We start from the raw sequence: 17,721 nt of genomic DNA, 5'->3' as shown, positions 1-17,721 counted from the left end.
TTGGTATTGATCTGACTTTTTAATCGCTTTTTAACTTTTTTTCTGTGATATTATAAAAATTGGTGCTTTGAACTTTTTACATGGAAGGGCTTATTGTGTGTCTTTTTAACTTTTATTAAAAATGATATATATCTATCTATCTATATATATATATATATATATATATATATATATATATATATATATTTACACTTTATTAGACTTTTCGGAGGAATCATTAGATTACTCATACAGATCAATAGACTTCTATTGAACTCCATTGATGTGTGTGCTCTGCGATCCATTGATAGAGCCTAGTCCAGCCAGAGCACCTCTCCGGCTTCCTCAATAGTGGATCTTCGCACAAACCCCCATCCGCGGCCCCCCCCCGTGATCACGCTGGGAGCATTCACATGTCCCTTTAGACACCGCTGTCAGCTTTGGGTTAATAGTCAGCCGCGTGCTGGCTATTAGCGGCGGCCCCCAGCTACTGAAAACAGCCAGGGGCTCCAGAGTATGGGGAGGGCCATACAGACTGCTGAGCACCGCCGCGCTTGTCAAGTCCGGAAGGGCCCGAAAAATTCACCTGCCCGGCGCCCGGAACTGCATGATAACATTAACATAACATTGTTTTGTCTGTTAGTGGCCACCTTTGGCAAATATTTAATAAGTGACTGTAAATCTTCCTGCTTGCTATCTCACTGAATATGATATAAAAGAATGTAAAATTAAAGTTCCCTGCAGAGCAATGCGGACGGTCCCTGCAGTGAAGATGGATGACCAGGCAGCGCCTTTGCATCTTAGAATGATGGATAACTCTTAAAAACATCAGTTCAACAGCCATAAGAAGAAAATTACCTTTGTGGACATTCTTTGGCCTACAGAGCAGACATTGCAGTTGTCCCTTCATGGATCTTTATTTTGCTGTATGAGAGTGTTGCTTCTTAGTAAATCAGTAAATAGAGTTATATTGCTGCATGGTTCTCCGCAACATTACTGTGTATGATAGAAGAGATACACAGCCGTAGCATCTTAGCAGCACAAATTTGTGATTATATTGTGAAGTATATTATGTGGCAGTTTTTTTCTTAAAATGTACCAAGAGGAAGATTATAATATTTAAAATTAGATTTTCTGCCACAAATCCTTGCATATGTACTGCTGTGAGATAATAAGGGGAGTTTTTTGTGACTGGTGAGCCACATTTTACATTGCAATTTGAAATGTAATAATTAAATATTTTATGTTTGTGTTGGTAAGGTGCAGATGGCATTATAGTGTTATAATCCTATATGGTGCTATATTTTGCTAGTCTTGACATGATTGGTTGAATGGTTGTCTGTGATCAGAGAGAGATAACTATGTCCTGAAAGTCGGTTAAATGTCTATTCAAATTATTAAAGGGAATGTATCATCAGCAAATTACCTATTGTTTTAAATCAAGTCTTTATACTAACCACATGTTTTAAGAAGTTTTCCTGTTTTATTTTTAATTTTCTAATTTAATATCAGTATTTTACTGAAATCTTGCAGTTTCCATTCTGTCCATTAGGCTTAAAACTAAGCTAAGGCTTCCTGTTCTGTACAGCTCACTTTCCAGAAGTGCCCTTCTTTCATCACAGACAGGAGTAACAATAGCTATCTCTCGAAGACCAGCCTCCCCCATCCTGAAGAATGATATCTGAAAAGGTCACAGATTATGCCCAGATACCTTTCTCATTTATGTGAATAGGGAAGATAGACTATTGTTGCCTATGTCCATGAGACTTGCTGTAAAGCATATCTTTAAATAGGCACTGTCAGATTCAGAAACTTTTTACATGTTGTACATGTAAACAATAACCTTTTTTATATACTTCATAAGAAAATGTTATCTTCTTTTTCTAAAAATTACGGCTTATACAAAATGCGTCATGCCATCCAGAACACAATCCTGTCCAGCTGCAGCATTATCTTTTCCCACAGGAAAGTCCTGTAACTGGGGCATCCCCCCCACCTCCACAGAACAGAGAGTAATAAATCAAATCAGCAACAGATAGAAGGTATTTGTGAGAAATATAGGTCCTAGATACATAAAGATGTCTGCCATCATAATATTGTACAAAAACTGAAATACAATAAAAACTTATAATCATAAAATAGAAACGAATTAGAGAAAAAGAACATGTCTCAGTATCTGGCTCTAATCAGTAAAAAATAATTCTTGGTGATATATTACCTTTAAGGCAAGAACCTGTAAGTCAGAAGATGTGCAAAAACGCTAATCTAAAGGATTCATTTTCTCTAGTCTATATTTGTGTATACATGAAAATTTGCTGCAACTCAAAAGTATGAACCATTGTATAAACATAATTTTATAGAAATATAATGGCAAATACTTACTAGGTTTTAAGCCAGAAGAAGTTTCTAGCGGATATATTGGCCTGTTTTCATGCTATGTGCTGGCATCATTTGTCTTTGAGCACAGGTGTTTGGAAACATATGCAATAAAGCAACAATAAAACATCTATGTACACTTAACCCCTTGGGGACGGAGCCCATTTTGACACTAAGGACGGGAGCACTTTTTGCAAATCTGACCTCTGTCACTTTAAGCATTAATAACTCTGAGATGCTTTACTTTTGATATTTGATTCTGACATATTTTTTTCGTGACATATTGTACTTTATGTTAGTGGTACATTTTTGTTGATACCTGCATAATGTCTTGGTGAAAAATTTAGCATTTTTCTAACTTTGAAACTCTCTGCTTGTAAGGAAAATGGACATACCAAATAAATTATATATTAATTCACATATACAATATGTCTACTTTATGTTGGCATAACTTTTTGAAGACATTAGAGGGCTTCAAAGTAAAGCAGTTATTTTCCAAATTTTCATGAAAAATTCAAAATCTGAAATTTTCCGGACCCAGTTCAATTTGAAGTGGATTTGAGGGGCCTTTCTGTAAAAAAATCCCCTATAATGGACCCCATTATGAAAACAGCACAGGAATAGCAGCAATGTGGAGGGGAAAACTCAAAATCTCCAATTCCAGCCAAATTCTCTCTCCAAAAACTAATTTTGCTTCTTCTCTTCCGAGCCCTGTAATGCGCCCGCAGAGCACTTTACATACACATATGGGGTATTTTCTTACTCATCTATAATGCCTTGTGAAAATGAAACATTTGGGGTAACACCAGCAGTTCAGTGAAAAAAAATCTAATTTTTCATTTTCACGTCCAACTTAAATGAAAATTTGTCAAACACCTGTGGGGTGTTTAAGGCTCACTATACCCCTTTTTACATTCCTTGAGGGCTGTTGTTTCCAAAATGGGGTCGCATGTGGGTGTTTTTCTTTTTGCGTTTATGTTAGAACCACTGTAAAATCAGCCACCCCTGTGAAAATCACATATTTAGGCCTCTAATGTACATGGTGCTCTCACTCCTGAGCCTTGTTGTGCGCCTGCAGAGCATTTTACGTCCACATGTGGGATATTTCCGTACTCAGGAGAAATTGTGTTACAAATTTTGGGCGTCTTTTTCTCCTTTTACCTCTTGTGAAAATGAAAAGTATGGGGCAACACCAGCATGTTAGTGTAAAAAAGTTTTATTGTTTTATACTAACATGCTGGTGTAGCCCCCAACTTTTCCATTTCATAAATGGTAAAATGAGAAAAAGCCCCACAAAATTTGTGGCATTAAACTGTTGTCTTGAAATAAGACAGGGCTCAGGAGTGAGAGAGCGCAATGTGCATTTTAAGCCTGAATTAGGGACTTGAATGGGGGCTGACCTGGATGCAAGCATGGCGCTTGCCTCCTGCACCACAAATACCCTATGGCAGTGTTTCCCAAACAGGGTGCCTCCAGCTGTTGCAAAACTCCCAGCATCCCTGGACAGTCAATGGCTGTCCGGCAATACTGAGAATTGTAGTTTTGCAACAGCTGGAGGGCTCCGTTTAGGAAACAGTGGCGTACAATGCGTTTTTCATTTTTATTTGGGGGGGGGGGGGGGACAGTGTTACGGTGTGTGTGTGTATATGTAGTGTTTTACTCTTTATTTCATGTAAGTGTAGTGTAGTGTTTTTAGGGTATATTCAGACGGACGGGGGGTTTACAGCGAGTTTCCCGCTGGGAGTTTTAGCAGCGGTAAATTTGCCGCAGCCCAAACCTACACCAGGAGATTCACCGCCCGTGTGAATGTACCCTGTAAATTATCATGGGGGAGGGGTGCGCAAACCTCCAGCTGTTGCAAAACTACAACTCGCAGCCTTCACTGACGGACCATGCATGCTGGCAGTTGTAATTTTGCCACAGCTGGAGGCACACTGGTGGGGAAACACTGAATTAAGTAACAGACTAACTCAGTGCCTTCCCACTAGTGTGCCTCCAGCTGTGGCAAAATTGCAACTCCCAGCATGCACGGTCTGTCAGTGCATGCTGGGAGTTATAGTTTTACAACAGCTGGAAGCACACTGGTTGGGAAACTTTGAGTTAGGAAACAGACTCTAATTCAGTGTTTTAGTGTCTCAGGACCCCCCTTGGTGATGTCACGGGATGCCGCGAGCAGCAGTGATCGGAAATACGGAGGGCGTACAGGTGCGCTCTCTGTCCTTAAGTACCAGGACGTGAGGGCGTACCTGTACACCCTCTGTCCCCAACAGTTTAAGGGAATTGGTCAACTGCAATTCAAATTTCATACTGCTTACACTGCTAATAGCTGATAGGGTAAAGAGACACATTGTACCTTTCAGATATTTTTTGCTGTTCCTATAATGTAGAAATGCTTTTGTTCCCTGGTGCCAAGTGTCAAAGAGGTGTTCCTGAGTATATGAAGTGCCAAGGATTGAAACACCTCGTTGCTCCTCCTCCCATTCTTGTCCTTGCTTGATTGACAGTGAGGGCTCGGCTTTTAGCGCCATACCCGGTTTCCAAATCTTGTGCATACAAATTGTTCAAAAGTGTGAGATTTGTAAACAGGGATCTGCTGACTGTCAATCAAGCAGGAACAGGGGCTGGAGGGGAAAGGAGAAGGTCTTCCAGCCCTCCGCACTTTATGGGCTTGGTAATACTTTGACATATGTTACATGGGGCGCCGGCACCGATAGTCAGGGGGACAGAACGGGCAGCGGCGCCGATAGCCAGGGGGAGAGAAGGGCCGGCAGCAGGGCTCTAGACCCCAGGAAAGGCAGGGGGAGAGAAGCGGGCAGCAATGGCCTTTCTCCCCCTGCCTTTCCTGGGGGTGTATTCGGGTATACACGCGCACACACGCACCCTCATTTTACCATGGATATTTGGGTAAAAAACTTTTTTTACCCAAATATCCTTGGTAAAATGAGGGTGCGTGTTATAGGCCGGTGCGTGGTATACCCCAATAAATACAGTATATAAAAAGGACTATGTGGCTCTGTGTCCTAACAGCTATCAGCAGTTGGGAACTTAAATTGCAGCCAACAGAATCCCTATAATCGAGGAAATTCTGCTTGCAGATTATGTTGCTACCCATTGACTTCAGTGATTTTAGTAGTAAGTTATCAATATTATAGCCCAAGAGAAAAAAAAACTTTAAATGTGTTTAAACTGGGTAAATTTACGTTCATGTTAAATTTACTTTGCCTACTAGCAGTATATAACTTCTATATTCACAAATTACTTTAATACATTGAGGATACACAATACAATACAATACAAAATGTGACTTAGCACAGTGTTAGATCCCAATCTGACATAACCTGTATCTGTGTCCACCAGATTTAATATAAGTAGGAAAAACTGTCAGTTTTCGTACATTTACCTGACCGGGCTTCATTCATTCCCTTGACAAGTTAATGATGCTATTCCAGAAAAAAAAATATTGAGAAATACTAAAACCTGTTTAATCATTTTTATTGAAAGTTTTAGCCATAAATGAAAAAAAAAAAAAAACATTAAAAATGTACATCTAAGAACAAAGCCCTAGGAATTTTCCAGTGAGCATAAGACATGGTATACACTGTAATTTGGTACACTGGAGAGGAATCCAAGAGCAGAATGTAAAGTAGGAGAAAGAAAAGAGCTCTAGGGCACAGACTTTAGGAGCCAACGGTTTAAATACAAAAGGCTTGAATGCATGGGGACATAAATGGGGCAACAACGAGAAAGGAAAAAAAGAAATACCAATTATTGAATAAGCATAAAGAAGTCAAGGGTATTCCGGCTTGAGCACCAGGGTTCCAAGATGTTGAGGAACTTGGTAGTGTCATCTAAGTCTTCTGTCACTAACCCCTTCATGTGCATAATGGAATTACCTCATGGACCCATTCTTACATTGAGTGGAATTGGAATCCCTCCAGTGCTAAGGAGTTACTGCCCTTGCAACAGCTAAGAAGTGCCGAAAAAGGAGAGAGACCTCGAAAGGATGGAAAAGAGAGCAATGTGAGGCATGTATGGTAGTCTGCATTCAGAAATAGACTCATAAACATTGAAGAAAGAATGCTAGAAAGGCTCAGTGCCAGGAAATCTCAGACTGCAGGATAAATGGTATCAAGAAGTTAAGGGCATCTATACAATCAGGACAATATTTTGTAATTCTTTTGGGTAAATCTCCCCCTAAGTCTTTGATCTTGGGAGCAAACATAGGAAGCTAAGAGAGTGTAAGGAAGCCCCACATAAGTAATGGTAGAACCTTGTGTTATGCTCCAAACTCTAACATAGGAACCTTTCTTCAGTCAAACCCAGGGCAAAGGAGGGGTTACGAAAGAAAGAAGTAAGCAGGCCATTCTTTGGAGAAACAATCCTTTTATAAGCAGTTCTATTCCAAGTGTCTAAAAAGCTAAGAGGAAAGGGAGTGATTACGACCAGATGGCCTATTAGAGGCAGAGATCCAGAGGAAAAACCTCAAATCAGAATAAACCATAAGAGTTTCCAATTTTACCCATTGTTAAGGTTTCCAATGGAAGTGCCAGTCAAAAAACTGAAGCAGAACAGAAGCAGCATGATTAAGGTTAGGATCTGGGAGACCCGCTTCACCAGACAATGTGAGAAAACTTACTCCACTCCTACCACCATTCCAGACAAAGCTGGTAAACATTGTCTCATAAAAAACATATCCTGAGATCAAATGGTAAGGGCCTGGAGAAGATTAAGGAATCAAGGGATCATATACATTTTTAGGAGATTGATCCTCTTGAACCAGGAAAGTGATTTTGGAGTTATACTGCTGCAGATCCCATCCAAGTAGTTTATTTCATATAATTGGGTGAGGTTGGTGAGAATATTGATTCCTGAATATTTAATAGAAGTGGAATGCCACTTAAAAGGAAAGACCAAGGCCAGGAGTTGGGACTCATCTTCAGGAAGGGAGACGCTGAGGGACTCTCTTTTGAAAAGATTACCTTTGAAGTAAAACAAGCGGCCAAATCTACCACATTTCTGCAAAATAGTGAGGAGGGAAGAGCAGGGTTGAGACAAGAGAAGTGAATTAATGTCAAACAAAGCCATCTTTACAGTAAGGTGGCCAAATTGAAAACCATGTACACTGGGGTATCGGCGCAGAGCCGCCATGTTTTTTTAAAACCAATGAATATAGCAATGGGGATAATGGGCAACCTTGCCTTGTCCCATTTCTAATAGACATTGGTCCTGATAGCAACCCATTTTACCCTCTAACTAAACATTAGCAGTAAAGTTTTGTTAAAATTATCCCTAACCTCCCTTTCACAAATGAACCCCACCTAGTCCCAGTGTATCAGACAGGGCAAAAGTGGGTACAGATGGTTTAGTAACAGTTGGAAGAAGACCTTGCATTAATAATTACGAGAGAAATGGGGTGGTCGTTAACACAAAATGAGGGGTCCTTGTCTGATTTAGAGTCACTGTGATATTACCACCAGGGGACTGTTTTGCAAAGGGGAAGGAGAAAGACACCTGTTTGTATACCTCTGTGTGGCAGCCATGTGAGGTAGAGGTGTCAGACCATTGGGCTGATAGAAAGGAGGTGATCTGCTTTGCACTAGCAGATGTGAAAAGGGCAGGGGTGGTAGTGGAATCCTTTCTGCTAATTCTAAGGTACATGAAGGGGTCTCTGGAAGGTTATAAAGCACAGTGGATTAGGTTGAGGAGCAGTAGAAGCAGTAATGCACATCCTCGTTCATATCCAGGCCACTCCTCACAACTATCCCTATTTAAAAAAAAAAATTTAAAGTTCATCTTCCGCATTGACCTATTTAAATGTTTAGGTCCATAGATAATTACAGTGCCTTTTATAAGTATTCACCCCCTTGGACTTTTCTACATATTGTCAGGGTATAGCCACCGGTTAAAATTAATTTCATTGCAATTTTATGTAATGGACCATCATTTGTAATAGTACAGTTATAAAAAAAAAAAAGAAATAAAAACCACAGTGTTGAGTCCATCTGTATTCACCCCATTTACTGTGAAATGCTTATGCAAGGCACTTTATATACTGAAATATGAGTGACAACTGCAGTAATGCATTTTGTTTTTAGTGTCCAGTTGTTTTTGAAATACTAGAGGTTTATTTACCTCCGTTTGTTATGGTTTAGACCCCTTTATAGGAGTCTATTACTATTGTAATGCACATGTTTTAAAGTGCCTGCTATTTCTACCACTTCCTACTATCACTTACTGGCATGAAGTGGTAGAAAAGTCCTCACCTGCCATCAACTCTGTCTCCGTGTCAATGCCTCACTCCCTGTTCCTTCCGCACCCAAAATGGAGCCCACGTGATTACAGCAGAGGCAGGGGGCCTGGCTTGCAGATTTGTCTCCAGGTAATTCTTATGTGATTTTCACCCCAATATTTATTTTTAACAGCATACAAAATGACTGTTGTCTCAGATTTTTCCCAGGTTGCAATGCGGCCGAGACCTGATATCACTAGGTAGCTGATAACGGGGAGCCTGTCTACTTCAATGGGTGGAGCGATCGCTTGGTGGGAGAGAGATCAATCTGCAACTAACCTCTTAAGGACCCAGGATATACGCCAGGACGCCCTGGTACTTAAGGACCCATGACGTACCTGTACGCCCGTGGGGATTTCGATCCACGCCTTGCACTGGGCGGGGAACGGACCGGGGTGACTGCTGATATCGACCATGGCGATTCCGGGTCATACGAGTCTCCGATGACCCAGAAAAAAAAGGGGAATTGGGGTTGTCAAAGACACCCACGATCCCCCTGAAGGGAAAGGAGTGAGGTGGCAGGGGTGCCACCCCTCCTAACCCTGCTACTGGTCATTAAGATGCGACGACCAATAGCAGATTGGGTGCGGGGGGGGGGGGGTTAACTTTTGGTTCCCCCACAGTAGACTGGGCAGAATGGGGAAACCGACAGGGACCGGTGCTGACGTCCACTTACCCATCGGCGGAGGCGGCGATCGGCGGCAGCAGAGGACGGCGATGCAGCTCCCGGGATCCTACTGAAGCCGGTGAGTTGCCCAGCAACATCTGGAGGGCTACAGTTTGGAGACCACTATACAGTGGTCTCTAAACTGTAGCCCTCCAGATGTTGTAAAACTACAACTCCCAGCATGCCCAGACAGCTCTTTGCTGTTTGGGAATGCTGGGATTTGCAGTTTTGCAACAGCTGGAGGGCTACAGTTTGGTGATCACTGTGCAGTGATCTCTAAACTGTGGCCCTCTAGATCTTGCAAAACTACAATTCCCAGCATGCCCACACAGCAGTTTGTTGTCTGGGCATGCTGAGATTTGAAGTTTTGCGACATCTGGAGGGACACAGATTGGAGATCACTGCAGTGTTCTCTAAACTGTAGCCCTCCAGATGTTGCAAAACTGCAAATCCCTGCATGCCCAAACAGCTGTCTCGGCATGCTGGGAGTTGTAGTCGCGTACCTCCAACTGTTGCATAACTACATCTCCCAGCATACCCTTCGGTGATCAGTACATGCTGGGAGTTGTAGTTTTACAACAGCTGGAGGCAAACTGGTTGGAAAATACTGAGTTAGGTAACAGAACCTAACTGAAGGTTTTCCAACCAGTGTGCCTCCAGCTGTTGCAAAACTACAACTCCCATCATGCACAGTCTGTCAGTACATGCTGGGAGTTGTAGTTTTGAAATAGCTGGAGATTTGCCCCCCCCCCCATGTGATTGTACACAGCGCATACTCCTAGCGGGAAACTCACCATAAACCCCCGCCAGTGCCAATGTACCCTAAAAACACTACACTACCACATAGTAAAGGGTAAAACAATACATATAAACCCCTTACACTAATGAAAAACGTATCGTACGGCAGTGTTTCCAAAACGGAGCCTCCAGCTGTTGCAAAACAACAAATCCCAGCATGTCCAGTCATGCTGGGAGTTTAGCAACAGCTGGAGGCACCCTGTTTGGCAATCACTGGCGTAGAATACCCCTATGTCCACACCTATGCAATCCTTAAAGGGGTTCTCCGGTGCTTAGACATCTTATCCCCTATCCAAAGGATAGGGGATAAGATGCCTGATCGCGGGAGTCCTGCCGCTGTGGACCCCCCGGATCTTGCACGCTACACCCCGTTTGTAATCAGTCCCCGGAGCGTGTTCGCTCTGGGTCTGATTACCGGCGACTGGCGGAGCATGACGTCACACGCCTTCGCCCCCGTGTGACGTCATGCTCCGCCCCTCAATGCAAACCTACAGGAGGGGGCGTGATAGCTGTCACGCCCCCTCCCATAGACTTTCATTGAGGGGCAGAGCATGAGGTCACATGGGGCGGAGGCGTGACATCACACACACCGCCGGCCCCGTGATCGACAGTAATCAGACCCGGAGAGAACACGCTCCGGGGACTGATTACAAACTGGGTGCCGCGTTCAAGATCCCGGGGTCCCAAGAGACGGGACTCCCACGATCAGACATCTTATCCCCTATCCTTTTGATAGGGGATAGGATGTCTAAGCACCGGAGAACCCCTTTAATTTAGTCCTCAAATGCGCATGGCGCTCTCTCACTTCAGAGCCCTGTTGTATTTCAAGGAAATAGTTTAGGGCCACGTATTTGGGCCACATATTTGCACTACAAATTTTGGGTGGCTTTTTCTCCTTCTACACCTTATGAAAAGGAAAAGTTGGTGGCTACACCAGCCTGTTAGTGTAAAAAAAATAAAAAATAAATTACACTAACATGCTGGTGTTGCCCCATACTTTTTATTTTCACAAGCGGTAAAAGGAAAAAAAGCCACCCAAAATTTGTAAAACAATCTCTCCTGAGTATGGAAATATCCCATATGTGGGCTTAAAATGCTCTGCGGACGCACAACAAGGCTCAGGAGTGAGAGCGCCATGTACATTTGAGGCCTAAATTGGTGATTTGCACAGGGGTGGCTGATTTTACAGCGGTTCTGACATAAACACAAAAAAATTTATACCCACATGTGACCCCATTTTGGAAACTACACCCCTCACGGAATGTAACAAGGGGTATAGTGAGCCTCAAACAGGTGTTTGAAATTTTTTCATTAAAGTTGGATGGGAAAATGAAAAAAAAATGCTGGTGGTACCCTAAATCTTTCATTTTCACAAGGGAAAATAGGAAAAAAAAGCCCCTCCAAATTTGTAACCCCATCTCTTCTGAGTAACAACATACCCCATATGTGGATGTAAAGTGCTCTGCTGGCGCACTACAATGCTCAGAAGAGAAGGAGTGCCATTGGGCTTTTGAAGAGAAAATTTGTCCGGAATTGAAGGCCACCTGTGTTTACAAAGCCCCCATTGTGCCAGAACAATGGACATGTGACCCCATTTTGAAAACTACACCCCTCGTTAATGTAATAAGGGGTGCAGTTAGCATTTATGGCCCACAGGGATCTAAAAGATTTTTTGAACAGTGGTCCGTGAAAATTAAAAATTAAATTTTTCATTTGCACAGCCCACTGTTCCAAAGATCTGTCAAATGCCAATGGGGTGTAAATACTCACTGCACCCCTTATTACATTCTGTTAGTAGGGTGTAGTTTCCAAAATGGGATCACATGTGGGAGGTCCACTGTCTTGACCCCACGGGGGGCTTTGTAAATGCATATGCCCCCTGACATCCATTCCAAACAAATTCTCTCTCCAAAAGCTCAATGGTGCTGCTCCTCTGCTGAGCATTGTAGTGCACCAGCAGAGCACTTGACGTCCACACCTGGAGTATTTCCATACTCAGAAGAAATGGGGTTACAACTTTTGGGGGTCATTTTCTCCTATTACCCCTTGTAAAAATGTAAAATTTGGGGAAAAAACAGCATTTTAGTGAAAAAAAAAATTCTTTTCATTCACACATCCAACTTTAACAAAAAGTCGTTAAACACCTGTGAGGTGTTAAAGCTCACTGTACCCCTCGTCGTTCTGGCACCATAGGGGCTTCCTAAATGATACATGCACCCCAAAAACCATTTCAGCTAAATTTTTCGAAAGCCAAATGTGACTCCTCTTCTGAGCATTGTAGTGCGCAAGCAGAGCACTTGACGTCCACACATGGGGTATTTCCATACTCAGAAGAGATGGGGTTACAAATTTTGGGGGGCATTTTCTCCCATTACCCCTTGTAAAAATGTAAAATTTGGGGGGAAAACTAGCATTTTAGTGAAAAATTATTGACACATCCAACTTTAACGAAAAGTTGTCAAACACCTTTGGGGTGTTCAGGCTCACTGTACCCCTTGTTACGTTCCTTGAGGGGTGTAGTTTCCAAAATAGCCCCCAAAAAACATTTCGCTCCTTCCCTTCTGAGCCTTCTAGTGCACCCACAGAGCACTTGACATACACATATGAGGTATTTCCTTACTCGAGAGAAATTGGGTTACACATTTTAGGAAGATTTCTCTCCTTTTACCTCTTGTAAAAATTCCAAAAACTGGGTCTACAAGAACATGCCAGTGTAAAAAATGAAGATTTTGAATTTTCTCCTTCAATTTGCTGCTATTCCTATGAAACACCTAAAGGGTTAACAAACATTTTGAATGCCATTTTGAATACTTTGAGGGGTGCAGTTTTTATAATGGGGTCATTTATGGGGTATTTCTAATAAGAATCCCCTTCAAATCCACTTCAAAACTGAACTGGTCCCTGAAAAATTTAGATTTTGAAAATTTTGTGAAAAATTTCAAAATTGCTGCTATACTTTGAAGCCCTCTGATGTCTTCCAAAACTAAAAACAAGTCAACTTTATGATGGAAACATAAAATTTACATATTGTATATGTGAATCAATATATAATTTATTTGGAATATCCATTTTCCTTATAAGCAGAGAGCTTCAAATTTTTTCATCAAATTTTGGAATTTTCCACCAATAAATGATGCAAGTATCGACAAAATTTTACCACTAACATAGTAGTATATGTCACCAAAAACTATCTCGGAATCAGAATGAAAAGTCAAAGCATCCCAGAGTTATTAATGCTTAAAGTGACAGTGGTCAGATGTACAAAAAATGGCCGGGTCCTACAGTCAAAATTGGCTGGGTCCTTAAGGGGCTAATTGTATTTTTGCAACAGCTGATTGGAAAACACAGGTCTTTTGAATGGATGCAGCTCATTTATGTTTCAATGGTTGGGGTGGCTGATGTGTGGGAGGGAGGAAAATGAAATTATGGGATTTGTAGGCAAAGAAGGAAACTCAAACAGGTAATACCCGTTCACAAAAAGCTAGCCACAGTGTTATGGTAATCTCACAACATAGCCATTTAGCCCCAAGACAAGCGCAGATCCTTCCTAAGCATGTCCATTACTTTCTGGCAGGCACATCACCTTATGGTGGATAATCCCTTGAAGTACTTTCCATTCCATTTAGGTACAGACATTCCTAAAGAATGTATACTATTTTGTACTTATGACACTGCTTTCTCTGTGTTGCTGTTTTTGTCTCCATGACTCCCTGGGGGAGGTTTATCAAAACCTGAGTAGATGAAGAGTGAGGAAGTTTCTTAACCCCTTCCCGACCCATGGCATACATGTATGTCATGTGTCGGCTCCCATTCTATAACGTGGGGCCACGGCGTGGCCCCTCGTCACAGCGGGTCGGGCCCGGCACCTAGGAACGTCCGGGACCCGTGGCTAATAGTGGGCGGCAGTGATCGCCGTGCCGCGCGCTATTAACCCTTTAGACGCGGCGTTCAAAGTTGAATGCCGCGTCTAAAGTAAAAGTAAACTAATGCCGGCTAGCTCAGGGAGCTGCTCAGGATCGCCGCGGCAAAATCGCGGCATCCCAAACAGCTTACATAACAGCCGGAGGATCCCTACCTGCCTCCTTGCTGTCCGATCGCCGAATAACTGCTCAGTGCCTGAGATCCAGGCATGAGCAGTCAAGCGGCAGAATCATTGATCACTGGTTTCCTATGAGAAACCAGTGATCAATGTAAAAGATCAGTGTGTGCAGTGTTATAGGTCCCTATGGGAGCTATAATATTGCAAAAAAAAAAAGGTGGAAAAAAAAAGTGAATATAGATCATTTAACCCCTTCCCTAATAAAAGTTTGAATCACCCCCCTTTTCCTATTTAAAAAAAAAAAACTGTGTAAATAAAAATAAACATATGTGGTATCTTCGCGTGCGGAAATGTCCGAATTATAAAAATATATCATTAATTAAACCGTACGGTCAATGGCGTACGCGCAAAAAAATTCCTAAGTCCAAAAAAGCGTATTTTTGGTCACTTTTTATATCATGAAAAAATTAATAAAAAGCGATCAAAAAGTCCGATCATTACAAAATTTATACCGCTAAAAACTTCAGATCACGACGCAAAAAAATTTGCCCTCATACCGTCCCATACGCAGAAAAATAAAAAAGTTATAGGGGTCACAAGATTACAATTTTAAACGTATAAATTTTCCTGTATGTAGTTATGATTTTTTCCAGAAGTACAATAAAAACAAACCTATATAAGTAGGGTATCATTTTAACCGTATGGACCTAGAGAATAAAGATAAAGTGTCATTTTTACCGAAAAAATTTACTGCGTAGAAACAGAAGCCCCCAAAAGTTAAAAAATTGTGTTTTTTCTTCAATTTTGTCGCACAATGAAATTTTTTTTCCGTTTCTCTGTAGATTTTTGGGTAAAATGACTGATGTCATTACAAAGTAGAATTGGTGTCGTAAAAAATAAGCCATCATATGGATTTTTAGGTGCAAAATTGAAAGAGTTATGTTTTTTTAAAGGGAAGGAGGAAAAAACGAAAGTGCAAAAATGGAAAAACCCTGGGTCATGAAGGGGTTAAAGCAACCAGCACTCAGATTGCTTCTTTCATTTTTCAGGCTTTTTTGAAAATTAGAAGAGCAATATGATTGGTTGCTATGGGAAACTGCAACATTCTTCCTCTACTCAGGTTTTAATAATTCCCCCCACCCTCCACTGTATTCTCCCCTAGAAGCAATGCTTTATGCATGCAATAGAGCAAGCTATGATTTTTCTATCAGCATAAAATCAGAGATAATGGTCTAGTTTGGGCCAAAAGTATATGAGTAGCATATAAAGACACCCATGATTTCTTCTAGAACAATGTGAGTGACTGATAAAGTCATAATTTTCTGAATAACTTTAAGTTACTGCTTCTAATGGTGATTCTACAAGCTATTGCTTTGTGGTGTGTACTTGGTTGTTCCACACGTTGCTTTAAAATTTTGGTGTTATTTTTGTTAAATAAATAATAGACAGTGGAATATGTTGTGTGTTCATCTGAAGTTGTATTTGACTCGTTTTAAGATGACTGTAAACTAGTCATTTGAGTCATACAAAAATGAAGAAACAGGTGCACTTCAAGATTTAAAGGGTTTATCCAGCCAAAGACATCTTATTCCCTATTAAAAGTCTATGGCTATGGATAAGGGATAAGATTTCTTTGGCGGATAACCCCTTTAATGATGAAACTTGAAAAATAAAATATAGTACATTTTTCTTAATTTTTTTCTATATTTCTTCCTTAGATTCAACTTTACTTTAAGATATATGGACATAACATGTGATGCATATAATCATTTCCGAAATTGCTTAAACAATTTTGAAAAGATCAGCAATGGAAAACTAAAGTGGACCGCCACAGAAATCAAACCAGTGTTTCCACAATTCCTCTGCTATGAACGAGAACACTTGGTAAGTTGATTTTGTTCAGTTTTATACAATAATGTATGAACAATAGGCGTAGAAAGTTATTGGGGGAGATTTATCAAAACCTGTCCAGGAGAAAAGATCAGATCCAATCAGATTGCTTCCTTCCTTTTTAACAAGGCCTCTGCAAAATGAAAGAAGTGATCTGATTGGTTGCTATGGGCAGCTCAGCAACCTTTCCTCTGAACAACGTTTGATAAATCTCCCCCATTGTATTGCTCCCCCACTGTATGTCCCCTATCTTAGATTTATTTTAGCTAGCTATATGATACAGCTTGCATATTTTCATATATTTTTTTTTTTTTAATCCTTAAATTCTAATAGCGAGATTTGTTTATTTTTTCTATCTACAGAGCCATATGAGGGCTTGTTTTTTGTGGGACCAATTGTACCTCTATAGCCACCTGCAGTTTAGTGGCATCATACATTACACAGTGTATACATATTTGGTACTGCTATGCATGGGAGGATTAAAAGGTGATTTGGGGTGTGAAATTTCTGTCCAGTTGAGTTATCTGGCATAGCACAAATCTATCCTGTCATCTGTATTTTATCCTACTCAATAAATGTTACTGAAGCTCATTTATTTGGTAATGCCAAGTATTTGGCTAGTCTACTAAATACCACTTCACATCGCATTCAATTTACATAATTTCATCCCCACAAGATTCTACTTACTAAACAAGTGTCACTATCAGACCATCGATTTGTTGTCATGTGTTGTTGTATGATGTTTTACTGTCAAATATAGGGGTAGGGGTGTGCAACCAACCCAAACTATTAAGCTAATACCCCCCCCCTCTTAATTAGTTATCAGAAATGTACTGTATCCAGGCATAATCTAGAGAATTGTGGAATTTTAATATTAGGCACACAAAAAAAGCTGTTAAACTGGTAACTATAATTAACTTTCTCCCTTCGCCACAACATCAATATTCTAAAAAAGATGCAGCCACATACACACTTTAAATACAGATAAATATAGTGAGATTGAAAACCATAAGAAAATAATCTGACGGAAGACTCTAAGCCTTCAATTTATTTCCAAGGCCACCTCTTAAACGGCACATACCAGTACCTCTACTTCTCCATTCTTGTTGTAAATGTAAATAATAAGGAAACATCAAAGCTCATTTTCTTCATCTCTTATTTTACCTATGATTTTTATGTAAAAGTTCAAAAATTACATAAGTTGAACAATTAAAAATGTAAAAAGGAATAGTCAGCTAATCTAAAATTGATGGCTTCTCCTGAGTATTTTTAAACCCCTTAGGATGCATGGCTTACATTTTCACCCGTCGCCTGCTCCCACTGTATAAAGCTTCATATCTGATGGGTCCCAGTTGCCATCAGCAGTACTGGACATCACCGATTAGATCCTTTTGACGTTGTGTTGATTGCAGTGTCTAATATTTTGCCTCTGGTCTCTTCAGAAGGCTGATCAGGACCCCTGCTGGAAAGTCACAGGGATGTCATCAGAACTCCACTCCACTTCTCTAGACTGGCTAGGCAGGCTGAAGAAGCAGAACAACAATATCACTGATCCATGCTAAGCTATGGCCTAGCATTAATAATTAGGGTAAACAATCGAAAGACTGCTTTTAATTGTCCTCTTTTGGGACTCAATAATTGGTTGATAAAAGAGTAAAAAAAAAAAAAGTGTTAATAAATATA

At 40.9% G+C, this 17,721-nt stretch overlaps 1 protein-coding gene across 4 annotated transcripts in view; it reads left to right on the top strand.

Moving 5' to 3' along the window:
* METTL22 (methyltransferase 22, Kin17 lysine) overlaps window positions 1-17,721 on the top strand; it is a 211,522-nt gene that overhangs the window by 182,437 nt on the left and 11,364 nt on the right. For 3 of the 4 annotated variants that reach the window (XM_056534642.1, XM_056534643.1, XM_056534641.1), the window contains exon 10: window positions 15,867-16,032. In XM_056534642.1, the coding sequence (XP_056390617.1) occupies window positions 15,867-16,032 (166 nt within the window). Of the gene's footprint in view, window positions 1-713; window positions 1,393-15,866; window positions 16,033-17,721 lie in introns of those variants that run through there. The other variant, XM_056534644.1, reaches the window with a different exon arrangement.

Source organism: Hyla sarda, chromosome 8 (assembly GCF_029499605.1).
Source record: "Hyla sarda isolate aHylSar1 chromosome 8, aHylSar1.hap1, whole genome shotgun sequence".
NCBI classification, from domain to species: domain Eukaryota; kingdom Metazoa; phylum Chordata; class Amphibia; order Anura; family Hylidae; genus Hyla; species Hyla sarda.
Note: the sequence above shows the minus strand (reverse complement) of the source record. Positions and strands in the feature narration are given on the sequence as shown.